The 21,176-nt window shown below is 41.3% G+C and overlaps 1 protein-coding gene across 2 annotated transcripts in view; it reads left to right on the top strand.

The window, feature by feature from the left end:
- KIRREL3 (kirre like nephrin family adhesion molecule 3) overlaps positions 1–21,176 on the top strand; it is a 1,042,107-nt gene that overhangs the window by 979,664 nt on the left and 41,267 nt on the right. Inside the window, exons 13-14 of one of the 2 annotated variants that reach the window (XM_040326200.1) lie at positions 4,171–4,206; positions 18,897–19,004. In XM_040326200.1, coding sequence (XP_040182134.1) covers positions 4,171–4,206; positions 18,897–19,004 — 144 coding nt within the window. The remainder of the gene's footprint in view (positions 1–4,170; positions 4,207–18,896; positions 19,005–21,176) is intronic. The other variant, XM_040326201.1, reaches the window with a different exon arrangement.

The following is a 21,176-nucleotide window of genomic DNA, read 5'->3' as shown; positions in this document are numbered from 1 at the left end:
AAGGCAGAGCTGAAGATTGGCCAATTCAGTTAGCTGCTTAAAGTGGTTGTAAACCCATTTTAACAACTTTATGCTACAGGTAAGCCTATATTAAGGCTAACCTGTAGCTACCCTGGATATCTCCTAAACCTGCACGGTTTAGGAGATATCCCCCTGTATCTGCATGTGCCGAAGTGATCGGCAAATGCGCGCTGAAGCAATGGCACGTCGTGCCGTTGCTTCAGTTTGATGTGCCGTCATCGGCGGGAGTGACGTCATCACGGCTCCGGCCAATCACATCGCCGGAGCCACGATACCCAGAAGTAAGCTCCGGGAGAGATGTCTGTGGCCGGAAGGGGGGGGGTCGAGGACGGCTGTGGGGGCTTCGATCTAAGGTAAGTAATACATAATGAGCTAGTATGCCATGCATACTAGCTAATTATGCCTTTGTCTTGTTTTTTAAGGGTTTACACTTTAAAAGTTCAGCTCAGTAGTTAAAATATCTCGTTAGTAGTAAATGTCTTAAAAAATTTATAAACTTTTCTCCAAAGAGAAAGGATTTCCATCATACAAGGACAAAAAAAAAACTGAAGCATCGTGGAAGTGGGAGTGTTTATATCAGACTTGCCAAAAGCTTTTATGTATGACAGTGTCCCATTTTCTCAAATTTCTACTGAAGGCAACAGTATTACCCAGTTGTTTCTGATTTACTTCTGATCCTGTGTCCCTTAATGAACTTTAAAGTGGTTTAAAACCTGTAAAATGAAACATGATCAAAGCATTTCCTTTTATATAGTGTGTAGTTGCTTTGATACAAAGCACCTACTGTGACTTGTCTGCCCTGTCATTCCTCTGCTAGTCACTTCTGACAGTCTATGCGGACACCAGAGATACTGTGTAGAGGGGGTGTCAATTCCCTCCACTCATGTCCCAGATTACACTGAGCTCCCTGCTCTATGTTGGGCAGTGTGCGACATCAGATTACTGCCCCCCTACCTTCTGTAGTGCAGAACATCTGTGTAAAATGTGTGCTTTAGGAGGCTGTAGAGAACAGAGTGCTGCATATAAACAGGTACAACTTATGTAGAATGATTGTTTTCATCTGTGTATCACCCGAGGCTTATTCATTCAGTGGGTTTATGTACAATAAGGGTTTATAACCACTTAAACATATATTTCTACAAATATTTTTTCTGCATTTTTTATTTCTATAAAACAAGGTCAAAAAGGTATAGGTAGTTACTATAGTTTTGCTTTATAGACCTTGCCCTATTAAAAAATCTTAGTCCTTAAGTGCATTCTTTTTGCCCCTGCCCCTTCTGCCTAGCATGTTGCAGCAGACCTAAATCATGTGTACCGCTCACCCCAGAAGGAGCCACTGGATAGCTTGGGATCGGCGTATTAAGTTACCCTCTTTCTTTTAGTCTAGGGGTGACACTTGTGAGTGTAGGTACAAAGCAAGTGTCCAGACATCAATTAAGTTTTAAATGCTTTATTCCAAGGCCCAACACGGCCAACATCAACATGGCACACTATAGAGAAAGGTTGATGAGCATAGAGAGAACTTTAGTATCAGGCCCTGGATATAAAGGAGAGCAAGCCTGCTCTCGGCAATAATTTATCTCAACTCGTCGCCACTCCAACTAGAGTGGGCAAAGTGCCCCCGGACAGGCGGTTGTCACAGGCCTGGCAGCCGGAGCATCACTGGGAGGAACAGACCTCTGCCACAGGCCCGACTCAAGGCCTCTGCCACAGGCTTAGAAATTTGGGATATGAAGGATTGAATGGCCTCATGGACAACCTCTATCTCTAGGTTCTCCCCGAGCCGTTCCCCCACCGTGCAGCTCCCAGCTTAGGATCCTCTCAATGAAGGTCTGGGACCCAGCAAGTCGCTGGGGCCCCTCTCAATGTCAGGGTGAAGCTTTGCATGGTGCGCAACATCGGTCAAGTAGACCACAGAACATTGCGGTTGCCACAGATATACCCCCCTCCAGCATGCCCAAAGAGGGAAACACTCCTCTGATTGGCTGCTGGGGAAGGTGGGTCTGTCAGGACCCCTCTAGCGCCAACCGTCGCCCAGGGGTGGCAACGCACCCCTGGAGCACAGACTGACCTACAGGACAGTTCTGAATTGACAACAGCCCAAATTTCAATAGATTGTGAATGGAAGTAAACTAACTCTCCCATTCCCATTAACTTTAGCGTAGTGCCCATACTGAAAGTAAGGGGGCGCTACACATACAAATAAAAATGTTGCTTCCAGCATGCAATGAAAGCTTCATATATTCCTCACTATGCTCAGTCAGCATGATATAATACAATACAGGTCAGAATGGGTAAAACATAACATATGTTGTTGGCACTTCTTTACAGGTTTGGAAAACTTGTTTTGGAACAATATCCTGCTTTTCATTAGACCCTTTTGCTGCTAGAATCAGATCAGTCTATTATTAGGGCATGGAGCAGGCAATCAATGTACACCTCTAATCTCCTTAGTGCAGCAGCTTTCTTTGCTCCCTCTATGCCCTAGTTCTGGGACATGCTGAGTAGGCAAAGCTCGTTTTCTTCAATGTATTGTTAGTTTGCCTGCACCCTTCAGCCCCTTCACATTACCTTTTGCTCATTGCTATGCCCTACTCGTCATTCACTGAAATTAGTCAGGAATGGAAAGGACAAGTTCCATCACCACCCAGGAAGTGCCAGAGCTCCCATCAACAGCCTCGCATTAGGGCATGTAGAGACTATGAAAGCTGCGGTAGGTTGCAGATACCACCATACATTTCTAGGTACTTACATTTTACACCTGCGCAAAATGTTATTTTTGTTTTAAGCAAAAGAGTCCTTTTAAAGGGTCCCAGTAGACATAGGCTGGCAGTCAAAATGAAATCTTCCTACAATTGTGCATATGCAAAGGGAAGAGGATGAGTGGCTCTGGCAAATAATTATATCTGATTATTTTTGGGCAGGATTTGAGGGGGAGGGGCAATGGGGGTTTTGATTGATTGATTGCCCCCCCCAGCCATTGGCTGAAAGGCATGGTTGGGGGGCCAAATCAGATTGGGCGTTGGCCATTACTTATGGATAGGTAAATTAATGCCAAGTTCTACCACAGTTAATGTCAGTTCTACCACCTAGGATATAGGTATGAATCATGAGTATTATTCATAAAAGAAGACACCTTTTAGGGGGTAAAGACACATACACACAAGTTACATTACCTATAGTTAATGATTTGAAAGGCAAAAGACAGACTACTGATAGAACTCACTGATAACACTCTTGAATTGCCCTTGAAAAATGAAAGACATGTAAAGTAAACCATCCACCACTTCCTGTTTTCTCTTCCCACTGTTAAAACTAATAAAGGATTCGGCTGCTCTTCTAATCTAGACCCAAAAGGCAAAAACATAAGAGGACATCTGTCAAACAGGACAGAAATTGAAAAAAATGACACAAATTAAACGTGTCTTATCCCGTCTGCTGGAGCCCGATACTGATTCTATAGTCAGAAACATCAAGATCCTGTCAGACAAAGTGACAGGATTAAGTCAAATTGTACAATATATTTATTTATTTCTCCATTCTTCCGCTGGCCTGTCAAGCCTCTGTGTTTTGCAGTTACGCTGATTCGCATTAAGAATCTCTGCTCTGTCGACAGGACGGTCGGGAAATAAAGATGTTTTACGTCAAGAAAAAAAAAAAAACTTTAAATTACCGCAGATAATTATTGAGTCAATTCTGATAATTTAGATGGGAGATTCAGCAGTTTCCAGCAGTAGGCTTGCTGCCCAAGAAAAAAATGGATGTCCCGAATGGATTTTTACTCTTTGCCTTGAGAATGAATCCATTAAAATGTCAGCTTTAGCAGAGGACCCCTAAATCTCTTCAATCCAGACTGTTCAACCTAAATAGTTTTGATTGAGTGTCACTTTTTATGAAGTATATTATATATTTTCAAGGCTGGAGTGCAAGAAAGTGTTGGGCTACCTTTTAATCATTAGAAAAAAAAAAAAAAAACCTTCAAAATTGTACTGGCACTTTGGGTGGTTTAAAAGTGATGCTGATTTAAGGCCAGTCTATGGGAATAAAGCCCTTCTATTTATCATTGATAGTAGCTTAGTCCTCAATAAATCTGTATAAGTAGCATGCCAAACCTGCAAGCCCAAAGACACCTGTTTTATCTTTAAACAGGTCGGAACATGCAGTCAGGAGCCAGTATGGAGCCAGGTATGGATGCATGACCTCCGGGTGACAATCCCATGTTCTGTCTGTGTTCGCTCACCCCGCTGAATTACCAAGAGACGAGGCCTCCTCCTGTCTAAGGCCACGGGCAGAAGACTGGAAATCTCAAGCCAACTTCCTAAACTTGTCATTCTCTGTTTATATGTTGTGTATTATAGAAACGTCCATCCATGCAGGTATAGTGGGTAATGTCAGGAATTATTGTCCCTGCATGGAACTTATGAGGGTTTGTTGTGGGCTCAATTTAAAGTCCAGGCCCCCCAAAAAAAATTATTCAGGGGTTTCCACAGCCCAGTTGAATCACCTGCAGCCTTTAGATTTCTCTTGGGGACTTCAATTTATACATTCTCCTCAAATATTTGTTTCTTGTACACCTTTAACAACCCACTTGGGGAAAGTAAAGCCCATTACTGGCTATGTAATTATTGACAGTAGAGCGAAACTGGAACTGTGGTGGAAATAGCTTACTGCTGGAGTTTCTTTAATGCCTTATGTATCAGAACTGGTAGACAGGATCTCTTGCCCTTTTCTTCTCTTTTGGACATTTTAGGATTAAAGAAAGTATTTCCTCCACACATGAGGTTTAATTTAAGACAGCAAGACGTCTCCGTACAAAGCACTGGCATTTCAATATAAACTCACTATGACCTTAGAACCCCCAGATTTGGAAATTTGCTGGCTGCCTTTAAAAAACTTGTATGGCTTTACCCATATTTCATGGCAGAGCAGAAAAGTTAGAGTAGTATGTATACACTGCCTCGTATCTTTATGGCTGCACACACTCTTGAGGCGTCTTTGTATGTTTGAGGAAATATTCAGATTTTGTTTACTGATGTAGGTTACAGTAAGAATGCGGTGCCTCAGAGAGAATGGTCCATAGATAACGGTACAAAGCTATAGACAGATCTCTGTGGTTACAATAAAATGTTAAGATAGATAGTTTAGGGGCTTCCAGAAGTCATAATGGAACAAAACTAATAATATATATGATTTACAAATGAACCACACTTCTGTGTCTAAATCAAATTTGCCAGATTTCTTTTTTAAGGTTAAATATGGCTATGTTGCCAACGTTTTCACAATATCCAGGCATTATACTAAAGTCCTTCAAGGACATTTATGATTTTAAGTAGTGACACAAAGGTAGCAATATATTTAAAGTGTTACTAAACCCAGGACCCTGCATTCACTATGTTTGGTGTCTCACAGTACACAGAACATGGAAATGCAATTATTTTAGTAAATATAAACTGCTAAATACCTTTTCTCATCTGCAGTATATAGCAGTCTTGTGACTTCTCTAAGTGTCCAGCCGAGCACTGGTTAAAGCATGTAGGAGGAGTTTTCTGACTGTCCAAATGAGACTGCAAGACCCCTGACCCTCTTTCTGGACAGTGCTGATTGGCCCTGTGCTGTTCACATGTACTCTCCCAAAAAAAAAAAAAAACTCTCTAGCAATACACACCAAACTGAGCATGTGCAGCTTGACTCCATAGACTCTGTGTTATCAGGAATTTTTTTAGGGGACAGTAAACGAAGGGGAGGATCAGAGAAGACAGGATCAAACAGTCTTTTTACATAATGCGGAGGATTAACCCCTTAGGTTCCACAGTGAGTATAACAAGCATGCTTTACTGCATATATAGACTGATTTCACTGTTGTGGGTTTAGTAACACGTTAAGGTAAAATGTAATTACAATAGCTAAATTACATATAGTCTTCTGCACGGAGTGAAACATTTTTATTTTATTTTTCTCAACGTTTCTTCGCTTAGGAAGAATTATGTTTACATTTTGTATGCTATTTGCATGTAGAGGAACTCTAAAGCCACTTATACAAAGACAAACCAGAGACACTGTTTCAGTGGTGGCATCCCAAGATTTAACCAACCATGGCGATGACCAAGTTTACCTAAATCGGATATTTGACACAGGTGCCAGGTGTACGTGTTACATAGCAGAAAATGTAAACAGCCATGTAGAAGCTACATAGGGGAGTATAGCCAGCCCTCCTCTACTGGGCCTGAGCCTCATCTGGTTAGCAAAGGGTCCTGGAATTGGGCTTTGAAGTAGAATGAGTCCCCACACAGTGAAGAGTGTAGAATTCTGGTACTTCCCTCGCTTTCATAGGATCACAACGGAATGCTGCATTTTCACCTAGCTTGCGAGCTGTCATCACTGGATCAAATTAGGTATACATGCAGCATACCCTTGTGACCCTCCAGTGAAAGCTCACCTCGCTGGACACTAGAATTAATCTTTTAGAGTCACATTCTGATTGGCTAGGAACACTGCCATTGCCTCTCACAATGTTTCCATGAGCGCCAGAGAGTGACTGGGGCTAGCAGAGTGGAGCCACCCCAGACAGAGATATGAATGTAAACCCTGAATGTGAACTGCATTACATGAAATCGTGCTTTAGCTGTCAGCTAGGCTGTACAAGGCCCCATGATTTCTAATAGAGGTCTTACATGCACATATAACCATAGAAAAGTGACGACCGAAAAAAAAAAAAAAAACATTGACTCTGCCCCCTTTTTCTTTAATTTATACATGTTTTTGTTAAAAAAAATTGTTTTGTTTTTTACTTTTGTCCGAGTATAAATTTATGTTTGTCCCAAGCATGTTTGAATCCACTTACTGCTGACTGACTCTCTAGTTCTGCTGGAAGTATGTTCAAAGCATCAACTACCTTTTTGTTAAATTATGCATTTCTAAGAATAGTTTTAAACTTTCCTCCTGCTAGTTTGAGGTCATTCCCGTGTTCTCAAGAGCACTAAGCATCATTTCCATCTGCTGCTTCGTTCCTCTATCAGCATGAATCACTTCTGATAAGTTTTCCTGACACCAAGAAGAAAAAGGTGACAGGAGAGGGAGCTCCAACTGATTGACAGCCTCCACTCTGTCTTTGTGTGGAGGGGTCCTTTCCCTCCAATCAGCTCGCTGAGCTCTTCTCACTGAGCTCTGCAGAGTTTTACTTTCAGCTCTCCGCACCCTTTTTTCTGACAGCTCAGACAAACTTTATAAATTATGAATAACTGTATAGAAAAGAAGACTGCAGATAAACAGGTAAAACCTATGTTGAAGGATTTGTTTCATCTCTGTGTATCACCTGTGGCTAGTCACTTCATTGGGTATATGTAAGGGTTTACAACCATTTTAATGTGACCTATAATCATTAAATTAACCACTTAAATACTTTACCCCCTTCCTGCCCGGTCCAATTTTCGGCTTTCATCGATGTCACCCTTTGAATGACAATTGCGCGGTCATGCAACCCTGTACCCAAATGAAATTTTTATATATTTTTTTGACAGATAGCGCTTTCTTTTGGCGGTATTTAATCACCACAGGATATTTTTGTTTCCTAAGCAAACAAAAAATACCAAACATTTGGAAAAAAACGTTTTTATTAGTTTCTGTTATAAAATTTAGCAAAGAAGTAATTTTTCTTTTTCACTGATGAGCGCTGATGAGGTTGCACTGATCATCAGTATAAACAAGGTACTCACTGTGCCCGGTCAGACTTGCCGGTAATCGTCTCTCCTTTCCTCACACAGACAGCGTGCAAGGAAAAGACACAGTGGTCACCGAGCGGGCCTGCCAGTTACATGCAGGAGGCGCGCATATGGAAGGACGTCCGTGGACATCCTCCCAGAACTTGGGAGCTGTCTTTTGGCTATAGCATTGTCAGAAAGTGGTTAAAAATTAAACTCTTTAAAGGGGGAAAAAAATAAAGACTTACAATACAAAGGTTGCATAAATATGCACACCCTTAAACTAATACTTTGTAGAAGCATTTATTTTATGACGGCATTCACTCTTTTGGGGTAGGAGACTCGGCATACTGTAGCACATCTTGCCTTGGGAATCTTTGCCCACTCTTCCTTGCAAAAGCACTCCAAAGCTGTCAGATTGTGAGGGCATTTCCTGTGCACAGACCTCTTCGGGTCACCCGAGAATTTTTTTATTTAGATTCAAGTCCAGGCTCTGGCTGGGCCATTCCAAAAAAAAGACCCAAAAGATCTTGTGTCAAACTTTGGAATAATAGCCAAAAACTTCAATCTTGGTCCCATCAGACCATAACACCTTTTTTATCCACATGCTTTGGCAGACTTAATATATGTTTTTTCTAAATGTAGACGGGCTTGGATGTTTTTCTTAGTAAGAAAAGGCTTCCTTCTTGCCACCCTAACCCACAGCCCAAACAATAGGAAACAAATGGAAGATAGTTGTCACATAATATACAACAATTACTTGCCAGAAATTCCTCCTACTCCTTTTAATGTTGCGGTTGTCCCCACTTTTATGTTGTCTTCATTGTGTTCCATGGTATATCTTATGCTTTGGAAATTTTTTGTACCCTTCTCCTGACTGATTACTTCCAATAATGAGATCCCTTTGATACTTTGTAAGGTCTTTGTAGACCATGGCTTTTGCTATAGGGCCTGTTCATGTCAGAACACAGGGTGTGCGTTTTACACACTGCGTATCTGCACTGCATCGCATGGTGTCACAGTACTGATTGCAGTTCTTAAAAGTAGTGCATGCACAGTTTTTGGTGCGATTTCAGCACATTTAAATGAATTGGCTGAAAATTGGATTGCACTGAATCTCACAAGAATGAAGAGGGCGTTCCTGTGCGATTCCAGTGTGAACCAGCACTAAGGCTGGCCATACATTATAGAATTTTATTTTTCAATTTCCTTTAGATTTACCTTCAACTATGTAGTGCAAGGGCCTGCCTGCTTGCATACAAATTAAAAGTGTTTAGGTTTGGCCTCATATTATATGGTTTTGGTAAATCTAAAGGAAAATTGTGCAAAATAACTGTAAAATGTATGGCCAGCCTTGGCCTTCGTTCACACTAAACATGGCTTTGAAAGCTTGCGAGTTCTTCTGAACTCCCACAATTTCAAAGCCGCATTTCAGTCCGACCACGGGAGCAACTTAAAAGACCGATGTCTACTGAAATTGCTCCTCCAAAGTCACCAAAAGTAGTACACCCTAAAGTCGCGTTGCACCGATTGGGACACTTCTATTGCCGGCAATAGGCTCTCATTTGACATGCAATTTGACCTGTCAATTTGCGCCAATGTGAATGTCAGAAAGATCCTACTAAAACAGCTGAACTGAGCTTAAAGGGGTTGTAAACCCTCAGGGTTTTTCACCTTAATGCATTCTTTGCATTAAAGCGGATGTGCCACTAAAAAAACATATTAAAAGCCAGCAGCTACAAATACTGCAGCTGCTGACTTTTAATATAAGGACACTTACCTGTCCTGGAGTCCAGCGGTGATCGCAGCAGATGACGAGCCGATCGCTCGTCACCCTGCTGCTCCCCCCTCCATCCACGGTGAGGGAACCAGGAAGTGAAGCGCTCCGGCTTCACTGCCCGGTTCCCTACGGCGCATGCGCGAGTCGCGCTGCGCCCGCCGATTGGCTCCCGCTGTGTGCTGGGAGCCGAGTGTTCCCAGCATACAACGGGGGACGGACGGGAAACGAGGAAAAAACCCGTCTTTTGCCCGTATCGTAGGGCCGGAAGTGGGTGCAGATACCTGTCTGTAGACAGGTATCTGCACCCCCCTCCCCCCTGAAAGGTGTCAAATGTGACACCGGAGGGGGGGAGGGTGCCGATCAGCGGGACTCCACTTTAGAGTGGAGATCCGCTTTAAGGTGAAAAACCTTCTGTGCTGCAGGGGCCGAGTCCTGCTTTCTGTGTCAATGGACACAGCAGCAGGACTTAGGAGCATGCCTTAGGGGGCATGGGTGCCCCCATAAAATGCGGCTTTTCATGGGCAATGAGGTACATGGTATTTTTAAATTATGGTTGGGATTTCTTAGGAATAAAACCACCTGAAACTGTGACTGTAGAGAAGCAAGGTACTGTATCAATATTTTACAAAGGCCAATGTAGGTCCAGTGAAACAGTACACAGCACACTACAATTGCCTTGTGAATAAATCTATAACATAAATAACTGATGGGGTATAAACTGCTGTGATGAATCGCTCTTACTCATCAAAGGCAAACACTACATCAGAGAGGGCTAAGAGTCTGACAAGCTGCGTACACCCACAGATCACCAGGGGAGAAGGGGTCTCGGAAAGAAAAAAAAAAGTCAACCAATCAATACAAATCTTGCTTTTTTTATACAAAATCATTCTGGAAGTTGGTTTTGGGAGTCCCACCTCCAGAATACTGTGTGGATAACAAAATGCTTAAAGGGTAATGCTAGTTTTTTATATATCATAAACAATTGATACACAAGACTTTTTTGTACTTTACAATCTGCAAATCAATTACAGCTTTTTGGGTGTATAAAACACCCACAACTTTGTCCTATTTTTGATCATGTGATACGTCCATGAGTTTTGACACTAGGACTGATCATGTGACTATTGCAGAAATATCCTTACACTTCGCAAACAGGAAGTGAGTGATATATATATATATATATATATATATATATATAGTCTAGGGCCGAAAAAACTAATCGATTAATCGACAACTAATTGATTATGAAATTAATTGATTACAATTTTCATAATCGATTAATCGGCCAGTAACATAATGGGGGTTAAAAAAAACTAAAATTAGCCCTTTATAGTACAAAAAAGCTAATCGCTACTGTAAATATTATTTTCACTGTCCCACAGTAAATAAATTAACCCCTTACAGTAGCGATAATTTGCTCTTTTTGTACTTATTTTTGTTTTTTTTTAACCCCATTATGCTACTAAACATCTGGGTTCACGCCTCTGTTTTTTGGTGCTTTTTGCAGAAACACACTACAGTTAATTTACATGTTTTCCTATGGGACACCTTCACGTAAATATTTGGAAAGGGCAAGGACTTTTTAACGCAAAACGGTGCCATTTTGTTTTTTTTTGTTCAATTCACTTCAATGGAGAAGCTGCAGAAAAGCATGTAATAAGTTTTTGCGTAAATTTTTGTTTCGTAATCTGCCCCGGGGGGGGGGGGGGTTGTAGCAAAAGTGGGATTTATATTTTAAATACATTTCTTAGCAACACAATGCTGAAAACAGATCACCACTATAAGCATTAGGGTTCCTCCATACATTGTTTACCTGCACTGTGCTATCACAGACAAAAGTTGCAAGGTGCAATAAATTTGTTCATCAACAAATAATGTAAGATAAATGTAGCACTACCCCCGAAGGAGCTGCTGGTTTGTTTTGGGTGGCATGTTACCTCTATTCCTTCGCTGTCAGGGGTACTTGATGAGAGCTGAAAAAGAGATGTCCACACGTTGCGTTTCTTTTTCTATGCTTTATTTACCAAACGGGGTAAAATAATAAAAGTATCAGTTGAAGAGGTGGAAGGGTAATAGGTTCAGGTGTATAACTTTTGATCAGAAGCACTCCTGCTTCCAGACATGCAGCCTTCATCGCCACTCTAGCCAGAGTGGGTTGTGCACCTGGATAGGCCTCTCTCACTAACCTAGCAGCCAGGGTGTCACACGGAACTTGGAAAAGTCGGTCCAGAATCCTCTCAGCATAGGATTAAGCACCCGGATCTCTTCTTGAAATAGGTTCTTGTGAACTCAGAACTGACAGACAACCTTCACTTGGCCTCTCAGTATTAGTGAGTCCTTCAATTAAGTTCAAGGCCTCTCCTGAGCGTACCAGCCTTCTGCTCGAAGCTCTCCAGAATAGGTGCTTCATTAGGTGGCTTCCTCCCTCTAGGGCGGACAGCACAGGACCACTCTGCAAGCTTAGACCCAGCCTAACTACCGGGCCTACTTTATGGATCACAGCTCCGAACCAACGTGGTCCCGAAGCCAGGAACACTTGAACACGCACCCCCGGCCAGGAGGGCCACTCACGGGGGGTTGGTGGGATGTCTGACCAGGAACAGACGACCCAGAACTAATGACGTCTGTCCCTCAAGTTCTCTCCCCCAGCATGCACAGCGAGGCGATCAACTCCCACTGATTGGTTGCTGAGGAAAAACACCCAATACACCCTGACTCGACTGCTGCCACCCTTGGCCTGGGGTGGTACCAACACCCCAGACAACAATAGTGGTCACTCACAGTAAAGCCACGGCTGGAACAGAGGCCCAAATTTGGCAAAACAATACAGTCAGAGGTAGTTAAATCTCTGACTACCCTCTAAATTTAAGGCAGCGCAGAAATATCAACCTTTTCTTGTCCTCTCAGGTGACTATAGAAAACATTGATCTGGTAAGTTCTACAGAACAATAAACAAAAGGAATGGAGTAAGAACAGAGGAGGGACACAAATAGCATAGTCATCAGTCTATTTTTAGTCCATGGAGTTGGAAAAATTATCCTGCCCATTGACAGCTGAAATTTGAGCCATGGGGACTCCCAACAGTAAGATGTCAGTGTGAGTTTTTAGGGCCGCCCATGTGATGCCGCCATTTTTTTTTGCCACAGTCCCAGAGAGATTAAAGAGGCTAGTGAATTATTCAAGAATCTATCAAAATAATGCAACTGTTCATAATGTAGGTAGCTGGTGAATGCTACATGGCCAAAAGTTCATGGACCCCTCTCCAAATTTTTGAGTTCAGGTGTTTTCCAGTGAAGGATACCAGTATTTCTACAGCATACAAAAACATTTTTGACATGACAATTGTGCATTTTTGGCCTGTGATAACAGTTTGAGGAAGAACATTTTCTGTTCCAGCATGACTGTGCCCCAAAGTTTTGGGTGGAGAAAATCAAGTGGCCTGCACAGAGCCCTGACCTCAACCCTGCTAAACATCTTTAGGATGAATTGAAATGCTTATTTTAAGCCAGGTCTCCTCTTCCAACATCCTTACCTGACCCCACAAATGGACATAGGTTCCCAGAGAGACACTTCACAATCTTGTGGAAAGAACTTTCTGGAAGAGATGGAGTCTGTAATAGCTGCAAAAGGGGCCATTTCCATATGAATGGTCATAGTTTTGGGATCAAATGTCCAGAAAGCTCATATAGGTGTGATGATGGAATGTTATGGACTTTTGGCCATATAAGTATATCATTCAGCATGGGTTTCAATAGCAATTGTGCTCCAGTTTTCACATGAGCACTAAGGAAAAAACAACAGAGCAATTTCCATTAACCACCTCTGGTACACGGATGTCTCCTTTTTCAAATCTTGCATAGGTAATATACTTTGATTTTCAATTAAAAAGACAGAGGTGTGAATTTGCTCATTTTGAAAATACTGGAATAAGTCACTACCTCACCTAAATTATTTTTATTTACGGTGATATTTTATTGAACACACACTATTCTGCACATCCCCCTATCTAAATAACTTGCAGGAATGGAATACTACTAAAAACAAAAGGCAGACAAAACCACACTCACTGCATGAAGCCATTAGGCCTACTGATAATGACAGAATAATGCTACATTGAGTGCAACAAACACAACTACATATTGAGACAATCCAAGTGGAACACGCTTTTGTTGAAGAAGAAATTAACCTCAAAACACGCAACCATAACCAGAAAGAGCACTGAATGAACTAATTACCTTTCTCTTCTGCATATCCTGCCAATTCAATTAAATAATACAAGGTGGTGGTGGGGAGAACCTGGTTTTAATTCATCCTTCATTAGAGATAATAATCTTTGCTAGCTCTGCTTGTACAGTGCATTATTTCCTCGGGTTATATAATTGGAGTATGCCATAGATTAGCGTTTGTTTCTTCATTCTTATCTGCAAGGAAACATTTGCAGTTTATGTCCTTGTCGTGTCTCTCGCCCACAAAAAATTAGAACGGATTTATAACCACTCCTCCTCATAACTGAAGCAAAAAAAAAAAAAAAAAGTCAGAACACATAACTAGCATAATATCATATCTGAGCAAAAAGCTTTGTATCCTTGGTGTTTTACCAGCTACCCAGATCAGCTGTGCTGTTAATTAGCATGATATAACCACTTAAGCCCCGGACCAATATGCTGCCTAAAGACCCAAGGGGTTTTTACAGTTCGGGACTGCGTCGCTTTAACAGACAATTGCGCGGTCGTGTGACGTGGCTCCCAAACAAAATTGGTGTCCTTTTTTCCCCCACAAATAGAGCTTTATTTTGGAGGTATTTGATCACCTCTGCGGTTTTTATTTTTTGCACTATAAACAAAAATAGAGCGACAATTTTGAAAAAATGCAATATTTTTTACTTTTTGCTATAATAAATATCCCCCAAAAACATATATAACATTTTTTTTGTCCTCAGTTTAGGCCGATACGTATTCTTCTACCTATTTTTGGTAAAAAAAAATCGCAATAATCGTTTTTGGTTTGCGCAAAATTTATAGCGTTTACAAAATAGGGGATAGTTTCATTGCATTTTTTTTTTTTTACTACTAATGGCGGCGATCAGCAATTTTTTTCGTGACTGCGACATTATGGCGGACACTTCGGACAATTTTGACACATTTTTGGGACCATTGTCATTTTCACAGCAAAAAATGCATTTAAATTGCATTCTTTATTGTGAAAATGACAGTTGCAGTTTGGGAGTTAAACACAGGGGGCGCTGTAACATTTAGGGTTCACTTTGTGTGTGTTTACAACTGTAGGGGAGTGTGGCTGTAGGACTGACATCATCGATCGAGTCTCCCTAATAAAAGGGATCACTCGATCGATGCGCCGCCATAGTGAAGCACGGGGAAGCCGTGTTTACACACGGCTCTCCCCGTTCTTCAGCTCCGGGGAGCGATCGCGACGGGGCGGCTATAAACGAATAGCCGCGCCGTCGTCCCGGATCGCTCCCCGAGGCTTACCGACCGCTGCATGTACCAGGGGGGGGGGGGGGGGTTCCGATCGGACCCCCGACCCACGTCAAGCAGAGGACGTACAGGTACGTGCATGTGCCTGTCTGTGCCATTCTGCTGACGTATATTTACATGAGGCAGTCCTTAAGTGGATAATGAAGACACAGAATTTTTAGGGTGACAGGCCCTGGGCCGTTTTTTCATAATCGGCCAATAACAGCAACCTACATAAAACCGTTTTTTAACTAATCGGCAGTTAAACTTGATTAGTGACTGGTTCCTCTGGTTACCACATAGCTTTTTATCCAATTTTGAAAAAAAAGAACAGGACCCCTCTACATGTTAACATAACATCCATACTGCTTTACTTCTGTTGTGAAATCCTCAGCAATTGTTGGTCACCCCCCAAGCCAATGCAGAACTACACCCTTGGTAAAGAAGCACACTCTACACATTCTGGTGTTTGCCTTAAAAGCAGGGGTGTCAAGCTCAATCTCATCACGGGCAACATCATTATGATGGCCCTCAAAGGGCCGGTTGTATCTGTAAGAATAGATGTCCAGAGCACCCCAATCCCCTTACATTACAGTGCACCCTATGTGCCGGGTAGGCGCTCGGAAGCAGAAAGTGCAGGGTCTGGAGGAGGACCAGAGGAGGGCTACAGTCAGCTGCAGTGTGGGTACATCGCCCAATGCTGTAATACCTCGTTGAGGTGCTGCCAGGTTTATCGCAATGCATAACTGTAAATGAGCCGTAATGGATTTGTGTAGCCACTGACAACATATATAAGACATTATAATACCACGCTTCAAAAGACCTATTAATTGTACTATTTGGTATTTATTTTCACCAAATACACCCATCAGCACATATTAAAAAAGCATTAAAAAGTATCAAGGAGCTTTCTTGAAACCTGTTCAATTTCCTACAGCTCAAATAAGATATTCCTTTGTTTTGCTGGTCATTCGGGAAATTTTCCTTCACTCCCCGTCTTGGAAAATAAAAAGTAAAAAAGGAAACTTCTTCAAAAGTGAGAGGCAATCCTACTTCCCGGACATGTGACAGCTGCAAAATTTTGCATACTTAGTCACTTTCTGTCCCAGTGACAATGGGGACTAGTGAGGGCAACATAAAGGGTTTAATCTTTTCACCGGGAGAAACTCAGTAGGGTTTTAACACTTCCCCCGAGCCATCCGAAGATTAAAAAAAGTTTACCCCTTTAGATAAATAGTTTAAACTTTACAGCATGGTATGAAAATCCTTATCAAACAAGGACTGTGCTTCAGGCACAGCTGTGAATGGTTGAAGATGGTTGAATTAAGGGTTTGGGCATGTGGGAATCTTTTAACCCATGTCTTCTCATTTTGGTCAAAGTCATAATAGTAAATAGGACCGAAATAGTTCTTTATGCAATCCCTACTTCGTGGTACATGTGGCTCTGAGCATTTTGGCATTAATTTCACCCCCACTGTTTTAAAAAAAAAAAAAAGAGGACAGAAGAGTCAAATGGTCACAATTCCCATGGCCCCTTACCAACAGGGTCCAGATCTTGGTTTGTACTATCATGGTACATGTACAAATCTGTCCATATGCCCAGCACTCATTTTTTTCCAAGAGAAAATCCACTGACTTTATTATGTGATGTATACCTGTCACATAGAAATACACATATTGATGTGGAGAAGGAGAAGGGTAGTGGAGGTAAATTATGTATTTGATTGATCCACTATTGTAGAAGTTTCATACTTAAGGCCTACTCTAGACCAATATTTCTCAAATTTATATATAAAATTGGGGAAACTGACAGCTCTGGGAAAAATTTTGACATATTTCTTTATTCAACAGCTTATTACACAACCTAACTTCTTCAGCCTTCCAAAATTTTGGGTCAGCATTAATGGTCAATCCAGCGAAAGTTATATTTTGTCACTACAGTTGGGTATTGATGGGTAAAGTCAGCTGTTGACTTTTCAGAGGTCTTGTATGCTCCACCAGCAAGATCTGCCTGCCATAATTTTGAGATTCTGCTATCTCACCCCTGAGAGTTTTGGGGCACCTGCCTTTCTGTTCCAGCTCTTCCTATTCAATATAATATAAAATAAACATCCAGTAGATGAGAACTCCTCGTAATAGGCATAGCAGGTTTGCAGGCCCAAGAACTCAGCGCAGGGATAGTGGGAACCCCTCATAATTGGCACAGAAGGTGTGCAGGTCCAGGAACTCAGTGAAGGGATGGTGAGAATTCCTCATAATGGGTACAGCAGGTGTACAGGCCTGGGAGATCAGCATAGACCTCGGAACTCACTGCAGAGATCTCACCTATATAATGTAGTCCTCAAGAGATGTATAAGACTGCCAGGTGCTTTATAGTAGAACTACATTTTGGATAGAGTAAGGGATTTTTATAACACTTTGGATATGGTAAGGGATTTTTATAACACTGTTATTTTGTTTTGTTTTTTTTCATCTATGTCTTGTTCACTTCCTGTCCTACAGCCAAAACAGAAAGTAAGAGGAAATCCCTCCAAAGTGAGGGAATCTCTGGTTGTTACCAGAACTAGTGTCCCTCATTGGAAGATTACCCTTAATTCCTCTTCTGTTGACATCCCAAAATTTAGGATTTTCTTTCACATTTAGTTTTGCAGATAAAAGGAACAAATAAGATGATTTTTTTCTAACGGAGGCACGCACAGACAGCAAGCATTAAATTTTTTTTTTTTTTTTTATAGTCAGGTTTTTACGGTTGTCTGTGTTCGTTCTTATTAGAGAGAGATGCACTGTATTTTTCCTGGTGACCATTGTCTCCTGAGAATTGGGGTGATTGAAAATCCAGAATTTTGAGCGGTCATTTGCCGATAATGGCACCGTTCTAATCAGTGCGACGCTGCACCGATTTCAAAATGTAGTTTCTGTACTACCTTTTGTGATTTTGGGCCACAAATTACATTGATATCTTTGCATAAACCTGCAAAGGTGTCTCTGTATTAGCGTCCGAAATCGGGACTGAAATGCGGTAGTGAAATTGTGAAAAAGTTCAGCTGAACTCGCATGGCTTCATTCCAGCAGCCCAGTGTGAACCTGGGCTTATGCCTCGTACACACGCGACTGTTTTTCTCGGCAGGAAAACTGAGGTTTTTCCCGACTGGATTCCTCTTAAGCCTGCCTTGCATACGCACGTTCAGGCCAAATACCACCCGTCCAAAGCACGGTGACGTACACCACGTATGACGGCACTATAAAGGGGAAGTTCCATTCAAACGGCGCCACCCTTTGGGCTGCTTTTGCTGATCCTCGTGTTAGTAAAAATTTGAAAGACGATTCGCGCTTTTTAGTCTTCGTGCTTTTCAGTCCGTTACAGCGTGACGAATGTGCCATCTCTATTCCGAACGCTAGTTTTACCAGAATGAGCGCTCCCGTCTCATACTTGATTCTGAGCATGCACGTTTTTTTTCCCCCTCGGGAAAGCATACACATGACCAATTTTCCCGTCAGTAAAAAGTCCGCCGGGAATTCCGGGGGAAAAAAATAAAATATGTTATCTTTTTTTTCCTGCAGTTTTCTCGTCGGAAAAACTGCGATGGAGCATACACACGGCCGGTTTTCCCGGCCAAAATCTGTCATGGCAGTTTTCCCAACGGGAAAACCGGTCGTGTGTACGAGACATAATAGAGATATCCCCTTATTTCCTTTTGTGTCTTCAAGATAGGAAGTGAAGAAAAATAGGAAACCGATTGCAAAAGATTGGGGGAATTAACCTTTCCATATTTTTTTGGGGGGAGGGGAGTTGCCTTCCTTGACCTCCTCTTTGTGGTACAGTTATTCAAAGAAAAATCCAATTCCACTTCAATCAAAGTAACGCAGGAAAGTTGAAATCCTCATGGTTGCAATGTGATGCATATCTATCATTCTCTTCTGCAGAATCCGTCCCAGTTACCGTGATCATTGGTGTGGCTGTCGGGGCCGGTGTGGCATTCCTTGTTCTCATGGCAACAATTGTAGCATTCTGCTGCGCTCGTAACCAGAGAAGTAAGTGTATTTGTAATGTAACATGTCAGTGCTTAGTGTAATTATTATGGGGCAGTTGTGAAAGTGATAATGATATATGTAAAAGCTAGATGAACAAATATAATGCATTCTTAATTGCTTGTTACCCTGAAAATAAATATGCAGCTTTTCTGTAGCAAAGAAGGTCAGCTAATCACAAATTGTATTTTATAATGCAAAATAGATGAGGAATATTTATGAGGAAGGCTCACAGAGAGGTAGTACATGATACAAATATCTAGGTATTTAAAGTTGTTGCATTTAAAGGCAAAACAATTTAAACATGTAGCGTCTTAAACGCAAAAATAAAAAAGCTGCCTTTGCTTTTGAATCCAGAGCTATCACCACAGTAATTTCATCCCCTGCTAGAGGTAACCAGTCTTAAAGCTTGAATGATGGCAACATCATTTAAACCAACTTCCTCTGGATCCAGGCTTTTGCAGACCTGCCATCATTACAGCAGTCGGTTTATTCTATTACTGCATTAAAGTGCAGCAGCAGCCCACCACCCACCTCTAGATATGTGCAGTTCGTTTCATTCTGAATTAAAATTCGGACAAACTTTCGTTATTCTGAAATTCGGATGTACCCGAATTTCCGAATTCGAATAGTACTGAATTTAAACATATCCGAAAAAACGAAATTCGAACCAAATTTGAATTTGAATCATTTTCAAAAACTTTTCAAATTCTAATAGTTTTCCAATTTCCAAAGAGAATAAAATATATTTTTTTCTAGTCTATTCCTTTATTTTCTATTCTATTTTATTCTTTCTGGAAATTTGAAAACTATTTGAATTTGAAAACTTTTTTCTAAAATTGATTTGAAGCCTTTTCAAATTCGAAAACTATTCAAAATTTATTTGAAAACAGTTCGAATCGATTTGAAAACTAATAAATATAACGGATCCCGAAAACGAATTTGATGAATGAAACAAATTTAAATTTAACTAATTTATGTAAATAACGAGTATAGACAAAAAAAAACTAAAGTAATTTTTTCATTCTGCACATGTCTACCCACCGCCACCAGTTAATGGAAAGAGGTAGAACTGTGAAGTCAGATGGGCTAGAAGTCCGGATCAAAGTGTATTCTTTTCAAATAGCTGCAGAGGGTGCCTCACTCAGAAAGGAGAGTGGGAGTTAAGTAAATATTAACTCTAATTCTAAGTGAATAAATTAGTGTTTTAAAGGAGTTCTAAAGGCAGAAGGTTTTTTATCTTAATGCATTCTATGCATATAGATAAAAAACCTCTGTGTGTAGCAGCCCCCCCAGCACCCCTAATTATTTACCCGAGCCCCTTCTCTCTCCAGTGATGTCCACAATCCCCTCAGCCATCCAGGACACTCCTACTGATTGGCTGAGACAGAGCAGCAGTGCCATTGGCTCATGCGGCTGTCAATCAAAGTCAGTTAGCCAATTAGGGGAGAGATGGCAGAATCAGGTCGGGCTTCGTGTCTGAATAGATACATGGAGCTCTGACTCAGCTTGGGTGCCCCCTGTAGCAAGCTGCTGGCTGAGGGGCACTCAAAGGAGGGAGGGGCTAGGAGCAGCAAAGAGGGACCAGTGAAATCCAACTGCACAGAGGAGGTAAGTATAACACGTTTATTATTATTATTATTATTTTTTTAAACAAGCCTTTACAATCACTTTAATATCTAAATGAGGTTCAGCTGCAACATTTATGGTATAGTTTTCAATGCCTGTACTGGCAATACTCATAATGAGAAGCCATCAATTAATCAGTCATTGGTTTTAAATAGGGCTGTTACTGATCAAAATGTTTGTTTGATTAATCTTTTTTTTTTTTAAATCGATTAATCGACTAATTTCTATTAATTATAACGCACATACAGATCCAACTACTTTTAGCTGATCTCCTTGCAGGCTGATTCCCAGTGCAGCTACCAACTACTGGAAAATAGATAGCCGGATACAAAAAACACACACAGGCAGCGCTCGATGGGAATAGCATTAAAACGTTTATAGTCTTCAAGTAGGTAACAAAATAAATATTGCACTGGAGATAAAATCGACGTAGCTACTTAAACTGTAAAAATGGTGCGAGTAATACCAAACGGTACTAAAAGCAGTCATAAAAACATGTAGCCAAGTATGATACTGGTATAAAAATGTGTACAACGATACCACTGA

This window comes from Rana temporaria, chromosome 10, assembly GCF_905171775.1.
Source record: "Rana temporaria chromosome 10, aRanTem1.1, whole genome shotgun sequence".
Taxonomy (NCBI): domain Eukaryota; kingdom Metazoa; phylum Chordata; class Amphibia; order Anura; family Ranidae; genus Rana; species Rana temporaria.
This window is presented reverse-complemented; position numbering and strand designations above follow the sequence as displayed.